Here is a 20493-nt window from a genome sequence, read left to right on the forward strand (position 1 = left end):
TTTTAATATCCGGCTCTTTTTCACTTAGCATAGTAGCTTTGGAATTTATGTGGTTGCATGTGTCAGGATTTCGTCTTTTCATTGCTGAGTAGTATTTGCTGTTATGTACGTACAATTTGTTTATACATTTACCTATTGATGGACATTAGGTTTGTTTCCAGTTTTGAATTATTATGGATAAAGCTGCAGTAGATATTCAAGTATAAGCCCTTATGTGGGTATATTATCTTGGTTAAATGTTAATAACTAGATGTGGGATTGCTGGGGTGTAGTAAATGTGTGTTTAACTTTCTAAATAACTACTAAGCTGCTTTGCATTTTTAACTAGCCATGTATGAGAGTTTTATTTAATTCACATCCAAAAATTAATTTTAGATTTTAGCCATGTTAGTGGGTATGTAGTGGTTTTTCATTGTTGTAATTTGTATTTCCTTGATAACTAATGTGTCTGAGCATCTTTTCTTGTGTTTATCTGTCTCTTTCCTCTGATGAAATGTCTGTTTAGATCTTTCATCTGTTTTTTGGAGGGCAGAGTGGGAGTTGTGGATGGTAACATTATTATTAAGTTGTAAGAGTTCTTTTTATATTCTGAATATGTTCTTTATCAAATAAATGATTTACATATTTTTTTCCTATCTTAACAGTGTATTTTGAGTTTATTCATCATTTTTTAAAAATTTTGCTCTTTTTTTTTCTTCTTGAGATGGGATCTCACTTTGTTGCCCAGGCTGGAGTGCAGTGGCAAGATCTTGGCTCACTGCAACCTCCACCTCTTGAGTTCAAGTGATTCTCCTCCCTCAGCCTCCTGAGTAGCTGGGATTTCAGGTTTACGCCACCACACCCGGCTAATGTTTGTATTTTTAGTAGGGACAGGGTTTCCCCATGTTGGCCAGGTTGGTCTTGAACTCCTGGCCTCAAGTGATCCACCTGCCTCAGCCTCCCAAAGTGCTGAGATTATAGGCATGAGCCACCATGCTCAGCCTTAAAAACTGTTCTATTTTAGAAATTTTTGCCTAACCCAAGGTCACTTGAGATTTTTCTCCTGTTTTCTTCTAGAATTTTTTGTCATTTTAGTTCTTACATGCCTGATTCATTTTGGTTTAATTTTTGTGTATATTATGAGCATAGGGGTCTCCTCAGCCCAGTGATACTTCTGGGATTTTTTTTTTCTTTTTGGGGAACCGGAGTCTTGCTCTGTCACCCAGGTTGGAGTGCAATGGCACAATCTCAGCTCACTGCAACTTCTGCCTCCCAGGTTCAAGCAATTCTCCTGCCTCAGCCTTCTGAATAGCTGGGATTACAGGCACCCACCACCATGCCTGGCTAATTTTTTTTTTTTTTCTTGAGACAGAGTTTCACTCTGTTACCCATGATGGAATGCAGTGGCATGATCTTGACTCACTGCAACTTTGGCCTTCCAGGTTCAAGTGATTCTCCTGCCTGAGCCTCCTGAGTAGCTGGAATTACAGGTGTGCACCACCATGCCTGGCTAATTTTTGATTTTTTTTTTTTTTTTTTTTGAGACAGAATCTTGCTCTGTTGCCCAGGCTGGCATGCAGTGGCACGATCTCAGCTCACTGCAACCTCCGCCTCCCGGGTACAAGTGATTCTTCTGCCTCAGCCTCCCAAGTAGCTGGGACTACAGGTGCTTGCCACCACACCAGGCTAATTTTTTTTTTTTTTTTTTTTTTTTTGGTATTTTTAGTAGAGACGGGGTTTCATTCTGTTAGCCAGGATGGTCTTGATCTCCTAACCTTGTGATCCATCTGCCTCGACCTCCCAAAGTGCTGGGATTAAAGGCATGAGCCACTGCGCCCGGCCTAATTTTTGAATATTTAGCAGAGATGGGGTTTCACCATGTTGGTCAGTCTGGTCTTGAACTCCTGACCGCAAGTGATCTGCCCACTTCCCAAAGTGCCGGGATTACAGGTGTGAGATACCATGTCCAGCCACTTCTGGAACTTTTTTTTGTGTTTGTTCACCCTCTGCATTGTGGCCTGGAAACATTCCCAATGCAGGGAGTTGGAGCAGTTATAGGGCTCACCTAGCTTGTTTTCCTTCTCTCAGAAATCACTTTACTAGGCTGCCTGTTATCTATTGTCTGAAAACTATTATTACATATCATTTTGTATGACTTTCTAGTTGCTTACAGTAGGAGGAAACTCTGATGTGTATTATTCCATCAGTCAGAAATAGAAGTCTTTTTCCTTTGCTTTTTGATCTCTATCCTTGCTTTTATGAAAACACACTTTACTGATCTCTCCTTGGTTTAGTTCTTTTGGTTCTTCAAAGACATGCTCAAATACTACCTCTCCTTGAGGCATTTTTCTCCCTCAGATAAAAGTTTCTTGCTCCTTCTTCTGGATCCCTGTAGCATTTTGATGTCATCTTATCTTCCCACTTAGTGGGCAAGCCCTTTCTGGGAAGGGACTTTGCATTTTTATGTTGGTATCCTTCTCGGTGCCCAGCCCAAGAAGGTTCTCAGTGAGCATTACCACGGCATGAATCTTTGAGGGGCTTTCATATAGGTCATGTGCTGTGAATTATTTATCCTTATTTTATTTGTTGTATCCTTTTATGGTTTCCTGGTTAGTTTTCAGTATATTTCATAGTTGAGATTGATGGATAAGTGAGACGTAATGGGAAAAGTGTATTTGTAACGTGAATAAAGTAAGTCATTTTTAGCAAGTTTTAAATTTTTGACCTATATGAAATATAGGTTACATTGCAAAGAATAATTTTTTAAATACGATTTTTCTTTATTTCAGTAATTTTAGAAAATAAGTTTTTAAAGGAAGAGGCTTTGATTTATAATGCCTTGTTTCACACCTGACTTCATTGTTTACCAGTTGTGTAACCTTGTCCAGTAACTTAAGTGTTATCTCTACAGTGGGGTTAACAATAATACTTAGAATGTCTCACTGAGTTTTAACAGGCTTCCAGGTTGTGCTGATGTTGCTGGTCTGTGGACCACATTTTGTGTAGCAAGAATGTGTATGATATGATGATCAGATAAGTTATAAAAATGAAATGGTCTTATAAAAATAGGAACAAAACACCATCTGTTTTATTCCTATGTCATATTCTGGTGGGTTTCTGTACCATTTAAGATAAAAGTCCTGACTCAAGATAACTTACAAAGGCCTCCAGTGGCTCACCTCAACCTGAATGCTTCAACCACATAGAACTTCTTTTAGTTACTTAAGTATGCTTTGTTCTATCTTACCTGCATTCAGGCCTTTGCCTAAATGTTTTTTTCACCAAGAAACTCACTGGCTCCCTACTTTTTCTCCGCCCACCCCTAGGTTATATACTACTGTGTGTTGCCATAGCACCCTATATATTTTCCATGATAGCACTTGGTTAGTCTGTCTCCTTCTCTGGAGAGATTCTGAGGGCAGGCACTGTCCAAGGCTACATTAAATCCTCATATCTTTTAGGCATGGTATAATATATAGTACACGTAGAATAAATATTTGCTGAATGAATGCATCATACTTAGGCTTGTTGGTATCATGTCATGGGTATCATTACTAAAGAAAGACTTCTTGGCCGGCTGCGGTGGCTCACGCCTATAATCCCAGCACTTTGGGAGGCCGAGGTGGGTGGATCACGAGGTCAAGAGATCGAGACCATACTGGTCAACATGGTGAAACCCCGTCTCTACTAAAAATACAAAAAAATTAGCTGGGCGTGGTGGCGCACGCCTGTAGTCCTAGCTACTTGGGAGACTGAGGCAGGAGAATTGCTTGAACCCAGGAGGCGGAGGTTGCAGTGAACTGGAGATCATGCCATTGCACTCCAGCCTGGGTAACAAGAGCGAAACTCCGTCTCAAAAAAAAATAAAAAAATAAAAAAATAAATAAATAAATGAAAGACTTCTCTAACTTCTAGTTTAGCATTCATGTGGGAAGACTGATAGTATTACGAGAAGACTGCAGAAAAAGTATATATTGTTTGGTAGTGATAAGTATCTGCATTCCAATACAACTTGCATATTGACATTTATAAATGAGAGTCTAAAAGAATAATGCCATTTAAAATCATGAAATATTATGATAAAGTTCATTTGTGTTTGTTAGAATGACCCCAAATAAATAGACAGTTGTTTTGTACATACAAGGTCTACTTCAAAAGATTTCATCTTCTATGAAAAGACACATTTCTTACGGTGCTTTGGAACTACCATCAACTTTTACTGTACTCACATTGCCTGCTACCTGTGGCATATATTTCTGCACCTCTTACCTTTTTAAACATTATAAGGTTTTAAAGGGTTTAGGGGCTTTTAACCTTTTCTAATAAGAGTAATAATAGTAGCAATAATGTATCCACTACAGTGCTTATTGTTATAAATATGTGATATTGTTTAATCACTACAATAACTTTATGAGGCAGATACTGTTACTATTTACCTTGTATAGTTGAGGAAACTCTATGTCAGGGTCAGAGAGGTTAAGTACCTTACTTAAATTCATATAGCTAACGAGAGGTGATGTTGTGATTAAAATCTATTGATTCCAAAACTCCCAATCACTGAATAATACTACATTTTTAAAACCAGTATGATATATAAAGCTATGGGGTATATATTATTCTAGAGTATGGTAAAAAGATAGGGAGATATAGTTCTTCAACTGTTTTGATTATACATTTGCCTGTTAGAATAGAAAAAGATCCCGAGTCTATCCTTAGATTATAAGCAAATGAACCCCTAAACAGTGATTTTTATACCATTTAAAAGACTGAGGTTTAATAATAATTGCTCATATTTAGAGAATATGAGCTTGTATTTATGTTTTATAGAATGCAAGCTTATATTAATTGTTCTTATATATAGAATATTAGTGCCAGGAAATGTCATGTTTTTCATTCTTTACCTAATTTTGTCATCACTAATAGTCCTATACATTAACGATACTATTATTAACCTCCTAATAATAAAGATACTACATATTAGTACCCAGTTTACAGATGAGGATGGTTTGTCCAAAGCCACATAACAAGTTGTGTGCCCAAAGCCACATACGTAGCAAGTTACTGCGGAGCCTGCATTCAGAGTTACTGCTGCCTAACTGTGCTACAAAGGGAGATTACAGAATTTTATAGAGATCTGTTCTAGTATTTTAATTCTGACAGCCAAGTCAGTTGCACATTCTTGAATCTCTGTTTTATCATGGAAAGAAAAAATGGTAACCCTCAAGTTAAAATGTATTTGTTATGGTGGGTTACAATTGTTTATTTTTAACACTGACTTTGTACTTCAAGTGCCCTTTTCTCACTTTTATATATGTTTTTGAGATGAGAATTATTTTGTATTCCCCTGCACTATTAGAATCCTCAGAAGGTTAGATCTAATGTTGACACTCTGGTCCCTAACATAAGTAGGAGAAAGAGTGCTGCTGTTGGCTTCACTCTTACACCTATTGTGCATGTCTGTGGGCTGTGGTGATCGGCACGGGGGAGTGGATACAGATAACCACATTTATTTACTAGCATAACCTGGTCTACTTTTTGGGGACCTGTGTTCTTCATAGTGGTTATGCTAGGTAACCAGATACATACTTATTCTTCAGTATTCTATTCTAAACATATTCTATTTTATGCTTGTGTTGAACATTTGAACATTATTCTTGTACAGTTACATAAATATACTATTTAATGAATCTTGAGCCAAGTTAAAATATTTTAGAAGCACCATAGTCACTGATATTTGCTCAACGAAGGTGAAAAAGGTATTCGTCTCTTGCATTTGCAGCTTTGGTTTAGTGTGTTTGCTGGGCAGTAGTGAAATGATTTGTTAATATGAATATTACTAGTGGTTTCTTACATACTGTGACTTGTACTTGGTGCTTATCTAGGTACTTGATTCTGAGTCCAAGAGCTCAGTTAGGATACAAAGTCAGTAATTTTGATATTTAATTGTGACTTTGCTACTGATTCTTCTGAATGACCACAAAGGAATTATTTACCTTCTACATCTTTTTACACATCTATTCAGTAAGGATAGCTCTAATAATAGTGGCAAAAGAATTAATTTGTGTAAATATTTGGAAGAAACCAGGTGCTTGTGTTTTTGTCTATAAAAATTCATTATAGCAGGATGATTTATTGGAAAGTACCAAAAAGATAATTTTTATCCATGCTGCTGACTTGCTGAGTGGTCACATAACTCCACAGGGCCTCATTACTTCACACTCATACGTTTTCCCTTCCTGTCCCTCAAAGGCAGTGGTTCTCAACTTGTGGTCTACAGCAACTTCCAGCGGGTCATGAGCTGATCTTTTCAGTATTAATGTTTATTAGTGTATATATTTTCATTTCTTGAAGGTATTAGTAGTTTAACTTAGAGTGTTTAATAAAAAACAGATTTCCCCTCATTATCTCAAGCCAAGTAATCTTCCCATTAATGAATTCTGTGTTGCTTTACAGGGTCTTTTGTCCTAACTCAACCCCCAGATCTTTGAAAAGCAACACTCTGTCAATATTAGTTTGCTGTAAACTTAGCTCCAAAAATAGTATGAAATGTTGGTTTTAAGGAAACGTGTTCAGTAGAATCTAGGTTTCTTATTGTATTAGTTTATTTTTGCATCACTATAAAGAAATAGCTGATTTTGGGTAATTTATAAAGGAAAGAAGTTTAATTGGCTTATGGTTCGTCAGGCTGTACAGGAAGCATGATGCCAACATCTGCTCCTGGTGAGGGCCTCAGAAAGCTCACGGTCACGGTGGAAGGTAAAGTGGGAGCAGGCATATCACATGGTGAAAGTCAGAGTGAGGGGGGTGGGGAAAAGTCCTATAGTCTTTTAGACAACCAGTCCTCCTCTGAACTGTAAGAGTGAGAACTCACTTATCACCTAGGGGATGGTGTTAATCCATTCATGAGGGATCCACCCCCATGTTCCAGTACTTCCCATTAGTCCTTACCTCCAACATGAGGGATCACATTTCAACATGCGGTTTGGAGGAGCACACATCCACACCATGTCACTTATAAACAGATGTTGATAAAAACCCAATAATACTTCAGTGGTGCCTGGGAAGTGGTATACACTTTACAAAAGGAGAGTTTTCCAGTCTTTGTGGGAAGAAGCTACTTTTTAATATAATTACTTTGTTAATAGTAAGGATAACTATATATATATATATATATATTACCTTACAGTTAAAAAGTGCTTATACAAAAGTGCTTATATTTGATCCTTAAAGCATCCCTGAAAGCTAAGTAGGGCATATATGAAGTATTGGGAGGTTAAATGACTTGACCAGGAACACACAGACAATTAGGAGCAAAGTTGAGATGTGGACCCAAATTTAACACAGATTTCAACTCTAAATTCTGTGCTTTTCTCAGTATTCCATACTACCTAAAACTTTACAAAATACATTCATTTGAATCCCACATAAATCACATGAAGTAGATAACTTTTATTGAAATCCTGTAACGTGCCAGATATTTTAGTTTTGGTATATCATTAATTCTTAAAATAATCTTAAGTTATCATTTTTACATTTTTTTTCCAAACAAGGAAAACTAGGGCTCAGAGACACTTTCCTGAGGTCCCAATTAAGTGACAGATCCCAATTCAAACACTGGTTTCTCTTACTTCAAAGCCTGTCTTGTTTCCACTAAACAAAATGTCATTACTGCTTTCTCTAGTATGTGTCCAGGTCAACTCACAGTTTGCTGTTTTTCGATTTGGCATGTGAAGTATTAGAGAACTCTGTTTTGCTTTGTTTATTTTTATTATAGTATGACTGAAGTGGATTTTTTCGAATGATTGCTTTAATTTGAGTCTGTCATTTTCCAAGTTTGTCCTTAAGACAAGTCATTCAACCTTTTGAGCTTATTTCCTCTTCATAAACAAAACAAAACAAAAAATTGGTCAAGATTTCTTGCAGCTCTATTAAGATTTTGGTTATCTCAGAAAGGTAGGACAGGCCGGAATGATGGTGATCTGTTCACCTTTTTTATGCATCTCTTTATTACTGTTATTATAAGTTTAATGCCAATGATATATTTTGCAGCATTTTATAAAAAGATTTTTTTTAAAAAAATCTTTGACCCAAGTGTGTCTATGACTGTCGTCTGTTTAATACTGAAAAGCCATTTGGTGGGAATGACCTATTAGAATTCCATAACTAGCCATACTTTTCTCCTATTTTACTTTGGCGTTAAGAGTAAAAACAAAGGAGAGAGATCCAAGATGGCTGATCACTAGCACCTCGGGCACGTAGCTCCCAGTGAAAGCGCAGAGAATGAGAGGACGCCACACTTTCAGACGAATATTTGTTGCTCACGGACCAGGAGATTCCCAGTGGAGGAGCCCCACGGGTCGCCAGAGCGACTCTTGTGGCCGGCGCGGTGGCTTGGCTGGCGCCTTAGCGCAGCAGCTCTAGGTGCAGAGTCCGGAGATTCCCGGGGAAGAAAAGCACCATCAATCTTAACACCGCTGTTTTGGCCGGCGCAGTGGATTGCTTAGATTTCAGCGCTGGGAATCAAAAGTTGGACGTCCGCTCAGAGACCTAGTTAGAAAGTCGGTAATTACAAAGATGACAGAGGGATAAATATATAATGAAGAGAAGAAACCAGACTAAAAAGGCAGAGAATACTCAAAATCAGAATACCTCTCCCTCTACAGGGGATCGGAATTCCTCATCAGTAATGGAACAAGGCTTAATGGAGAACGAGTGTGTTCCAATAACAGAAGCAGGCTTCAAAATGTGGGTGATAAGAAACTTCCGTGAATTAAAAGAACTTGTTTTAACCCAATGCAAAGAAACTAAGAACCTTGAAAAAAGGTTTAACGAAATGCTAACGAGAATGGACAATTTAGAGAGAAATATAAGTGAATTGATGCTGAAAAACACAGCACGAGAACTTCGCGAAGTATGCACAAGTTTAAACAGCCGAATTGATCAAGCAGAAGAAAGGATATTAGAAGTCGAGGACCAGCTCAGTGAAATGAAACGAGAAGACAAGATTGGAGGAAAAAGGATAAAAAGGAATGAGCAAAGTCTCCAGGAAATATGGGACTATGTGAAAAGACCTAATTTACGTTTGATAGGTGTACCTGAATGTGACGAAGAGAATGATTCCAAGTTGGAAAATACTCTTCAGGATATCATTCAGGAAAACTTTCCCAACCTAGCATGGCAGGGTAATATTCAACTCCAGGTAATACAGAGAACACCACAAAGATATTCTTCAAGAAGACCAACCCCAAGGCACATAATTGCCAGATTTATTAGGGTTGAAATGAAGGAGAAAATACTAAGGGCAGCCAGAGAGAAAGGTCAGGTTACCCATAAAGGGAAACCTATCAGACTTACAGCAGATCTCTCAGCAGAAACCCTGCAAGCCAGAAAAGAGTGGGGACCAATATTTAATATTCTTAAAGAAAAGAACTTTCAACCCAGAATTTCATATCCAGACAAATTAAGCTTTATGAGTGAAGGAAAAATTAAATCTTTTGCGAACAAACAAGTACTTAAGAGACTTTATCACCACCAGACCTGCTTTACAAGAGCTTCTGAAAGAAGCACTATACATATAAAGGAACAACCAATATCAGCCTTTCCAAAAATATATCAAAAAGCAAAGAGCATTAACACAATAAAAAATGTACACCAACTAATGGGCAAAACAGCCAGCTAGCATCAACTGGCAGTATTAAACTTTTGGATAAAAAGTTGGATAAAAAGCCAAAACCCATCGGTATGCTGCATCCAGACCCATCTCACATGCAACAATACACAAAGACTCAAAACAAAGAGAAGGAGGAAGATTTACCATCCAAACAGAGAGTAAAAATAAACAAATAAACAAAAAGCAGGAGATGGCAATTCTCACCTCTGATAAAGTAGACTTTAAAGCAACAAAGATCAAAAGAGGCAAAGAAGGACATTACATAATGGCAAAAGGATCAATGTAACAAGAAGAGCTAACGATTCTATAGATCAATGAGACAGAAAATTAACAAGGACACCCAGGACTTGAACTCCAACCCGGAACAAGTAAACTTAATAAACATATATAGAACTCTCTACTTCAAATACACAAAACATACATTACGACCTCACACCTATTCCAAAAGTGACTACATAATTGGAAGTAAATCACTCAGTAATCACATAGCATTTCATAGGTTTAAATGAAATATTGGTTAGCTGCTTGATTGTTATTTTCTTCCTTTATTCCTTCCTGTCTACATCATTAAGTATAATTATTGGTATAAAAGTGGTTTTCAATACCCATTACTAAATTGCATTCTAGCCTGGGCAAGAAAGCAATACTCCCATTCTCTCTCTCTCTTTCTCTTCCTTTTTCTTCCTCTTCTTCATTCTTTTTTTTCTTTCTTTCTAAAAAAAAATAAAATAAAAAGAGTAAAAACAAACACTTTATTTTTGTGACATAGTGAATAGGAGAGGTCAGATATATCAGATTTCATTGCTCAGATTTGGGGAAAGAAATTACTCTTGGTAATTTCAGTGAATAAAAAGTTGTTGCCAAAATAGAAATATTTTATGTGAAGTTCCCATCAATTGTGATAGTTTCTTACTGTCATTTCACCAAAGGGGGAAAAAAAAAGTCATTAAGGTGACCTACACATGTAGTTTGTTCTGTTTAATTAGCTTCTGCTTGGTCAGTAAATTACTGTGTCCTTTTGGTCTGCATCTCAAATAAAAGAAGAATCACACAGTATATTTAAATTGATTCTTTAATTTCTATCAAAAGGTTGTAGGTTCTATTTGAAGTTGTAAATACATTATTAAATGTTGTATAACAATTTTCTCCTTTTCTTAGGTCATGCAGTTACTCATGAAAAGTTGTTTCTCAGTTTTTAAACTCAAACTATATTTATTTGAAATGATGGCAAAATTTAAATTTTATTAGTTTGTATGTATTCTGATTTTTTAAATACCCTCTGACAGAAATTCCTAAATAGGCTTTTTTCAAAGTTATTAATATCTGACTTTCAAAAAAATGTCTGGACCTGAGGACAGATTCTCCCTGGGATTTATGTTTTTAGCACTAAAAGCCAGACAACTTGCAGCAGGGGGAGTTTAGGGGAAAAGGTAGGTAAATATGAGTCCTAAGCAAACTTCTCATTTTCTTTCAATTTCCATATAAGTATAGTAATTTATTCCAGTAATGTCTTATTTGGTTGTAGGAGTGGCAAACTGTCATATTTTAATCTCCGCCTTTTGCCATGGAAGATATAGATGTGTAGAAATATGCCTGACAGAACTGTATATTGGTTTGTCATAATTTTTTCTTCCCTTACTCCCAAAATGCGCTGGAATTGACATTTACAAAAAAATACATTTACATTTGGGTGGTTGAACATAGAAGTAAAAAGAGAGCATATGACATGTAAAGGAAGTAGGAGGAGCATTGATTTTTATTTTTCTGTATATATGCCTTTGTCACTTTATTCATCATTTGTGGAACACTTGCAAAGAAGTAGACACTGCAATTAGAGTCAAAATGGCAGGTGTGATAAATATATGACAGAAGTATATAAAGGGAGCTATAGGAACATAGAAGATGAACATATGAAAATCAGAACAACAGGTAAAGGAGGTGACACAGTGAGCCTAGAAGACTATACAGTAATCTTCTAAGCGTTAGAAGAATATACAGTATTCTAACTCAGGGGAGAAGGTGAGATCCTGGTAAAGGGAGCAGTTTATACAGAGGCATGAAGTAGATTAGGGAATTGTGAGCAATTCCAGTGAAGCTTTTTGGGGGCCGGCACAAGAATGCAAATATTAAACAAAAATGAAATTATCTCCATTTTACAGATGAGGAAAATGAAGTTCAGAGAAGTTGAAACTTGTCTAGAGTCTTGAAAGTAGCATAGGTAGGATTTTAACCTAGCTTTTTCTGATTATTAAGTTCATGGGCTTTCTAAATACAGTTCACTGCCTTCCATAGGATCTGCTTATTGTTCTTAAGAGCTAACATTAGCTCTGACCTCAGCTGTCAAGCCAATTGTGTAGAGGTATGAAACGTATCATTTTTTTGTTGTTGCCTGTTTTAAGGAAGCCTTTTAAGGAGAGAAATAAATATACTCTCTTAGCACTAAATGCAGAGAAGAATTCAGTTTCTTATGTGCAAGATATTAAATATCATAATGAAATAAAGTCAGTTGTAATTTTGCAAAAGTTACAGCAAGAAATATCTGTTAACCCTTGAGAAGGACAGCATCATAAATCATAGTACAGAAAAGGCATTTCTGCAGGGATGGAAGCTAAAGTACTCCAAGTATATTGCTTTTTGGTCATCTGACTTGATGTAGAAAACCCAGAAGAATGACAATTTATTGGTTTTAACTGTAATTTTGACAGGAGCTGGCCATTGGCCAGTCTTAGACTAAACTCTGATGAGAGAGAACCAAGAGTCTGTGTTTTATTTTGTTGCTGGAAGCAAGATTCATAGTCTTTAGCTATTATATTCATAGGAGCCAACATTGACATTTTGCTATTAAAATTATATTGCCCTACTTGTGTTCTTGCTGAACAGAGAGGCTATCTTATTTAACGGAGTAGAGCATTGATATATGCCTGGACAGAGCCAAAGCAGTTTTGGAAGATGGTGAACCAAGCTCCGGCATTTGTGTTCCCTCTCTCTACCAGTGACCTATTGATGTGATGATAAAGATACATGTATAAAGAATAAAACCATGGTACTGGTGAAAACAAAAGAGGATGTCATTGGAGTAGCAAAGGTTTTGGCACAATTCTCAAAGATACAAAGTAGATAGGACGGTTTTGATGAATAAACTAAAGTAGAGAAAACTACAGCCTAGAACACAAACGGAAACGGCCACAGGGAGGTTTCCTGATAGAGAGAACCATCGGAGGATTCAAGATTGGAATTTTGCAGTATTGAAATCAAGAATTAACTTAAGCAATAGTCAGGGTAGTTGAGCCAGTTGGCCAATTCTTCTTCTGTGCATTTGGAGTAACTTTCTGTAACGTTTTCTGTAGCTGCTTTCTAAACATAATGGATTCTTGACCTGGTTAGGTCCCATGGTATAAGTGTTTGACATGGTAGAAAGTCACAGTAGAACCTAAAGTGACTGGACTTTTATAGCCAACCTGGAAGAAAACATGAAAGACAAGTCTACTCAGGAGTGAAATACCTACCCAGAATAAAATCCCAATGTGAAGCTCCCTTTGACAGTTGCAGTAATTTAAAGTAAAAGTATACCTACCTTCTCCCAGCACATATACACAGAAGGAAAGCCTAATTGTCAACAGGACAAGCTCACTTATACTAATGGCACTAAGGGGTGAGGTCTTTTATGTAAATCTCATAGCTCCAAAGGAAACGTATCCCAGTTGCCTATACTAATCAATCTAATCACTTATTCATGGGTTTGAAAGGAGCACTAATGATCATCAGATATTCGAGGAAAACAGCATGAATGAGACCAAGTTGAATAAACAGAATAGTTGACCCAAAGTAGAAAGTACAAAGAATGGAGAACTTAAAAAAAAATCAAATTAATATCCTCAGATTTTCCTTCCAGCCTCTACCTAAGATGTAGGTGGAAGGAGTTTCACTTCTACCCTAACAATAAAAAAGAAAACTGGATAATGTACAAAGTCATAACTTTTCTTAAATCCTTCAGAAAACTAGGATCTCAAGGCAACCAAGTAGGTTGAGTATAATGAAAGACAGAGCCTCCAAGGAGACCTAGGATGTGAGTACTGATTACTAATGGCAGAGCATGGGAAGAAGTTGGGGCTGCTGTCTAATAAGGTAAAATAATTGAGCTAAAGTTTTTAAGTAATTGTTAATGACCAAGTGTGGACTAGTATGTGACTCTAGCAGTTATAAGGCAGTTCATACCAGCTTGCAGTTTCCTCTGCATTGACCTCTATTGGATATTCACAAGAAAGATTGAGGACAGGTTAGGAAATCTTTGTTCTTCTGCAGGTAAAACTCTCTTCTTTCTGTGGCTGCCTTGAATATTTTCTCTTCGCTTCAGATTTTCAGCAGTTTGAATATAGTGGTCTAGGGATGTGTCAGGGCAAGAAGGAGGGAGGAAAGGAATATGTGTGTTTTTAGGTGGATCACCTGAGGTCAGGAGTTTGAAACCAGCTTGGCCAACATGGTGAAACCCCATTTCTACTAAAAATAGAAAAATTAGCCAGACTTGGTGGTGGGCACCTATAATTCCAGCTACTTGGTAGGCTGAGGCAGGATAATTGCTTAAACCCGGGAGACAGAGATTGCAGTGAGCTGAGATTGCACCATTGCACTCCAGCCTGGGCAACAGTGAGACTCTGTCTCAGACAACAAACAAACAAAAAAAGATAATCAGCTTTCTAAAGCAAAAATAATGATGTTTGTGGGCTTATTGCATACATGAAGTAAAATATAGGAAGATTGAAAACTGGGAAAAGGAAGAAATGACTGGGTGCGGTGGCTCATGCTTGTAATCCCAGAACTTTGGGAGGTCGAGGCGGGTGGATCACTTGAGGTCAGGAGTTCGAAACCAACCTGTCCAACATGGCGAAATCCCGTCTTTTTAAAAAAAATAAAAGGAAAAGGAAGAATTGAAAGTGTACGATTTTTAGTTTTTTAATACTCTACATGAAGTGGTATAATATTACAAGTTGAATATTTCTAATCAGAAAATATGAAATCCAAAATATTCCAAACTTTGAAACTTTTTGAGTGCCAACAAAGGAAATACTCATTGGAGCATTTCAGATTTCGGATTTTGGGTTTTAGGGTTGTTGAACCAGTATGTATAATGCAAATATTCCAAAATCTCAAAAAATTTTAAATCTAAAACATTTCCCATCCTAAGCATTTCGGATAAGGTATGCTTGACCTGTTTTTGAAGGTAGACTATGCTTAATTAAAGATATATATTGTAAACTCCTGGGCAACCACTAAACATTTTTAAAGAGATTAAAAAGTAAGCCAATAGTGAAGAAAAATGGAATACTAAAAAATACTCAATCCAAAAGCATTTAAAAAGAGAGAAAAAAGGAATGAAGAAGAGATGGAACTTACTAAAAACAGCTAGCAAAATGGTAGATTTTAATTTAATCATAGCAATGATTTTATTAGGTATAATAGTCTGAACATCCTAGTTACAAAAGAGATTATCCAGATTAGATTTAAAACAAAACAAAAACCAAGACCCAAATAAATACTGTCTACAAGAAATCCACTTTGAATATAAAGGCAGATATATTACCAGCTGTGGTGGCTCACATATGTAGTCCTAGCACTTTGGAAGGCCAAAGCAGGATTGCTTGGAGCCAGGAGTTTGAGACCAGCCTGCTAAACTGCATTAGCTTTGATAGAGAAAGGAATCTGAAATGTTACATTTTAACCCATTTGTTAGCTGGTTAGGATATATATTTTTAAATTTCCTTTCTATCACATTGCAGGGAATTTTCTTAAGGGGAGGTCGTGTAATAACATTTTTTAGAGTCTTCTGAACTGAGGAGGGGAACACTCATTTGTATTTTGAAGCCCAGATTTGTCTTTGGTCCTATTTATGGTCTTGTTAATGCTATTTGAGTTTAGGTAGCCTAATTTATCTGGGATGAAGAATGATACTGTGTGTTTCTCTAGTAGTAGAAGAATTCATATACTTTCTGATGAAGTATGTAGGGGTGGAAGGTGTCAACCTAAATGTCTTAAAATATCATTAAGGTGAAGATTTGGGAAGAAGTTATATTGTGGGCTAAAAAAGGTAAGTTGTGTTCCTTGGTTAAGTTCTACTGGGGGTCAGAGTTCTCAACTTATTGGTCTTCATACTATGTTGAAAGAGAAGAGAAGGGTGCTTAAATATGGTGGGAAGGCCAAGCATGGTAGCTCAGACCTATAATCCTAGCTCTTTGGGAGGCCGCAGCAGGTGGGTGGCTTGAGCTCAGGAGTTCAAGACCAGCCTGGGCAACATGATGAAATCCTATCTCTACAAAAAATTTAAAAATTAGCTGGGCACGGTGACATGTGCCTGTTGTCCCAGCTACTTGGGAGGCTGAGGCAGGAGGATCGCCTCAGCTTGGGGAGGATGAGGCTGCATTTAGCTGTGATCATGCCACCGTACTCCAGCTTGGGTGACAGAGAGAAACACTGTATCAAAAAAAAAAAAAAGAATTGAGGTATGAGGGTGTCATTTAAAATGTGGAATATTCCTGTAATTCACATTCATGGAGTTAAATTTTATACAGCTATAACTCAGGCTGTCATCATGTAAAAATAGTTGAAAAATCAGATTACACATTTCCTAAATACTGATTTTTTTTTTTTGAGATGTAGTCTCCCTCTATTGCCTAGACTGGAGTGCAGTGTCAAGATCTTGACTTACTGCAACCTCCACCTCCCAGGTTCAAGCAATTTCCAGCTAATTTCTGTATTTTTAGTAGAGATGGGGTGTCACCATGTTGGCCAGGCTGGTCTTGAACTCCTGACCTCAAGTGATCTGCCAGTCTCAGCTTCCCAAAGTGCTGGGGTTACAGGCACGATAAATAATGATATTTATGAGAAAGATGACAGTTCATAGAAACTACTTATATTTATGAACTATATTATAGTAGTCAAAATACAGGTACGTTTTACTCTTTTTTAAAACATACTTTCAGTAATGTTATCGTGTAGCATTTTCAGTTGGAAAGAAATTAACCACTCATTTTTTTAAAGTGAAGTTTGAATTTTAAAATCTCATCAATTACTGATCATCTTTCTCAGTCAGTAATTGCGAAATATCTATAGACAGAGAGTCTCAGGCATATACTCTTAGGCTCCTGCCAGAGGCTGGACTCTTGTGAAAATTGGACCAATAGGGAAATTTATTCTAGCTACTCTTCCTAGAAGATCTCTGTACTCAACCTACTTTCCTTAACTCTTTTTATTTCCCTCTTACAGTCAGGGATTTTGGGCTTGGCCTCTTTGGTTGTGATTGAGTAATCCTATGTTACATATTGGAATTGTCTCCTTCCTTTTCTTTCTAGGAAGTGCATTTTCAGCTGAGCACCTCAAACTTCAACTCCAGAAGGAATCCCTAAATGAGTTGAGGAAGGAGTGCACTGCAAAAAGGTAAGTGCACACTGAGAAGCATTGCTATGAGTGTTGAGTTTACTGTAAAGATAGATTTGAACAAGTAGCGTTCTTTAAAACTGCTGGTATTAATTTGTAGTCCATATACCTCAGTGCCACATTCATTTATTCAACACATATTCATTAAGCACCTACTGTATGTTATGCACTGTGCCAGAGGCCAGTTATGAAAGCTCCTAATATGTAGTTTTAATCAGAAACATGAACACTATTTGACTTTCTCAGGCCACAGCATCATGGTTTAATATTTGAATTTCTTTCTCCTGTCTTCTGTATGCGGTTTAGCTTATAGATTTTTTAAAAATATTTTTTTCAGATTTACTTCTGCTTCTTGTTAGCTCATTTGGATTACTTTAACAACTAGATTATCGCTCTAACATCAGTTTCTTCATCTTTCCAGATTGTCCTCCGTGCTACTATCAGATCTTTCCTCTTAAAAATACCATTTTTACCTTGTTTTTTAACTTTTTTTTTTTAATGTGGAGAAACATATTCATTCATTCATTCATTCAGAGACAGGGTCTCACTCTGTCACCCAGATTGGAGTGCAGTGGTGCAACCATAGCTCACTGTGGCCTCGAACTGTAAGTTCTAGACCCAAACTTATGGCCTCAAGTAATCCTCTGCCTCAGGCTCCCAAAGTGTTGGGATTACAGGCATGATCCATCGTGCCTGGCGTTTTTATCTTCTTAATATGGTGATCCTTTTGCTTAACTTTCAAATAGCCTTTAATAAATTGGCACTATGCAACTGAAGTTAATTTTAGTCACTCTCTCAACATTCATTTAACAAATGCTAATAGTTTTTATCTTCATTTTTTCCAACACATGCTTAATTCATTAGTACCTCTGTTCTTTTGCTCATCTTCACTCACTATTCCTGGAAAGTCCATCCATCTGCACTTTTATTCAAAAACCTTTAGCAGTTGAGCATTCAAAAATGCTAGACCTAGAGAAAACCATAGAGATTATCTATTCTAATTCTCTCAATGTGCAGATAGGAAGGCAAGGCTCTGGTAAATTCCTGTTTGTCCAGCCCACTAGCAAAGCCAGGACTAGATCCCATTATGTCTTCAGTGCTATTTCAATAAGAAAAAAAAACAGTGATTTTTTGTACTGTTACACACCACTCAGTGCAACACTGTTGACATTAGATTCTCCAGCAGACCCTCATTGTATGTCTTATAATTTAATTCAGTTCTCACTCTGTCTTCCTGCAAATAATATCAGATGCCACAGATTAAGATCTTATTCCCACAAGACTGCCTCACCACCACATCAGATGCCAGTTGCAAGCCCCAGGTTGTGACCTGTGCTTCTGATTGACCTGCTTTAAATAGTTTCCCATAACCCACTCCTTGGTTTGATTAATTTGCTAGAGCAGCTCACAGAATACAGAGAAACATTTACTTAACCCTTACTGGATTATTATAAAGGACATTACAAAAGATCCAGATGAACAAGATGGAAGAAATGCATAGGGTAAGGTATGGAGGAGGGAGCATGGGCTTCCATGCCCTGTCTGTGCATATCAATCTCCAGACACTGTCACAGTCTGGAAGCTCATTAACTCTTGTCATGCGAGAGTTTGCATAGGTCTTAAGCTCCAGCCCTCTTCTCAGAGGTTGGTGGATGGGGAAGAAAAGTCCAACTCTCTCATCAGTTGATCTTTCTAGTGGCCAGTTCCATCCTGAGGCTGTCTAGGAGCCCTGCCTTAAGTCATCTCATTAGCATAAACTATGGTGTGATCAAAAGGGGGTCATAATGAATAGCAAAAGACACTCTTATCACTTAGGAAGTTCCAAGGGTTTTTAGGTGCTCTGTGATAAGAACCAGGGAGAAAGATCATATATATGTCATATTATATCACAGTGCTCTTTGCATTATACTATAGTTTTTTTACACTTTGACCTACAGTTTCTCCTACATTTCTTTTGTTCTTAAATTCTTGACACAGTTGATCAAACAACTTATTTTACAGGTATTTTATCTGTTGGTCATGTTTCTTAAGTAGTGTAAGAGAAGAGCTGGTGCCAGACACAGTGTCTCATGCCTGTGATCCCAGCACTTTTGTAGGCTGAGACGGACAGATGGCTTAAGCCTAGGAGTTCAAGACCAACCTGGGCAACATGATGAACCCTTATCTGTACAAAAAATAAAAAAATTAGCCAGGCATAGTTGAGTACACCTGTAGTCCCAGCTTCTCAGGAAACGATCACCTGAGCCTGGGAAGGTCAAGGCTTCAATGAGTCGAGATCACGCACTGTTCTCCAGCCTGACTGACAGTGTGAGACCCCATCTCAAAAAAAAAAGAGAGAAGAGCTGGGTAATCTCATGTTACAGCTTTTTGTTTATTTGTTCTTTATATGTTTTTTTCTCATAGTACAACATGTTGGTTTTTGAGGTAATTATATGTAATTGTGAGTGAAATATAGAATATTTCTTGAGGAAATACTATCCAGATCTTTTTTGAAATCAAACTGGCCTCATTAAATTGACTATGAAATCCTGGTCAGATTACTCAGATTCTCCAAATATTGTTTCCTTGTTTGTAAATAGGTATAATAATATCAACTTACTAGAGTTGTTATAATAACTAAATAAGGCCATTTGTAGATGCCAAGTGAATGATTACTTGTGCCCTTTACATTTCTTTTTTTTTCAAAGACAATGTCTTTTTCTGGTGCCTAGACTGGAGTGCAGTGGCATGGTCAGAGCTTGCTGCAGCTTCAACCTCCCAGGCCCCAGCAGTCCTCCTACATCGGCCTCCCAAGTAGCTGGGACCACATGCATATGCCACCAAACCTAGCTAATTTTTTTGTTTTTGTAGAGACAGGGTCTCCCTATGTTGCCCAGGTTGGTCTTGAACTCCTGGGCCTCCCAAAGTACTGGGATTACGGGAGTGAGCCACTATTCCTAGTCCCCTTAAATATCTTAGCATGGTACTGATCACACACAGTAGCATTCAGTATATAGTTAACTTGATTGATACTATTTGGAGATAGGTCAAGACTTATGGTAGCTATTATTTATGCTTCTACTTCTGAGTTTCTGTGGCCTATTACAGATAGTATAATCTTTCTTTGCATTAATTATATGGAAATAAATGTTGCAAAGCATGCAAGTATATTTTTTAAATAAATGTATTTTTTTCTTTCCTCATTAGAGAACTCTTTTTGAAGACTAATGCTCAGTTGACAATTCGTTGCAGACAATTACTCTCTGAGCTTTCCTACATTTACCCTATTGATTTGGTAAGTTTCAAATTTTCTGAAAATATTTTTCTTTTTGAAAAGATAATTGTGTGAAATTTCCTCTCAATTAAAAAACTCATTGCTCTAGGCTTAATCATGTGCTCTGTCATGACTCATTCAGGAGTGAATGTCTATTTAAAAT

At 37.1% G+C, this 20493-nt stretch overlaps 1 protein-coding gene across 4 annotated transcripts in view; it reads left to right on the forward strand.

Moving 5' to 3' along the window:
• Window positions 1-20493, forward strand: part of UVRAG (UV radiation resistance associated) — a 311056-nt gene that overhangs the window by 156997 nt on the left and 133566 nt on the right. For all 4 annotated transcript variants that reach the window (XM_064365305.1, XM_012469641.3, XM_064365303.1 and 1 more), the window contains exons 9-10: window positions 16993-17077; window positions 20264-20351. In XM_064365305.1, coding sequence (XP_064221375.1) covers window positions 16993-17077; window positions 20264-20351 — 173 coding nt within the window. The remainder of the gene's footprint in view (window positions 1-16992; window positions 17078-20263; window positions 20352-20493) is intronic.

Source organism: Aotus nancymaae, unplaced genomic scaffold, assembly GCF_030222135.1.
Source record: "Aotus nancymaae isolate 86718 unplaced genomic scaffold, 86718_ANA_hifiasm-v0.15.2.pri h1tg000059l, whole genome shotgun sequence".
Taxonomy (NCBI): domain Eukaryota; kingdom Metazoa; phylum Chordata; class Mammalia; order Primates; family Aotidae; genus Aotus; species Aotus nancymaae.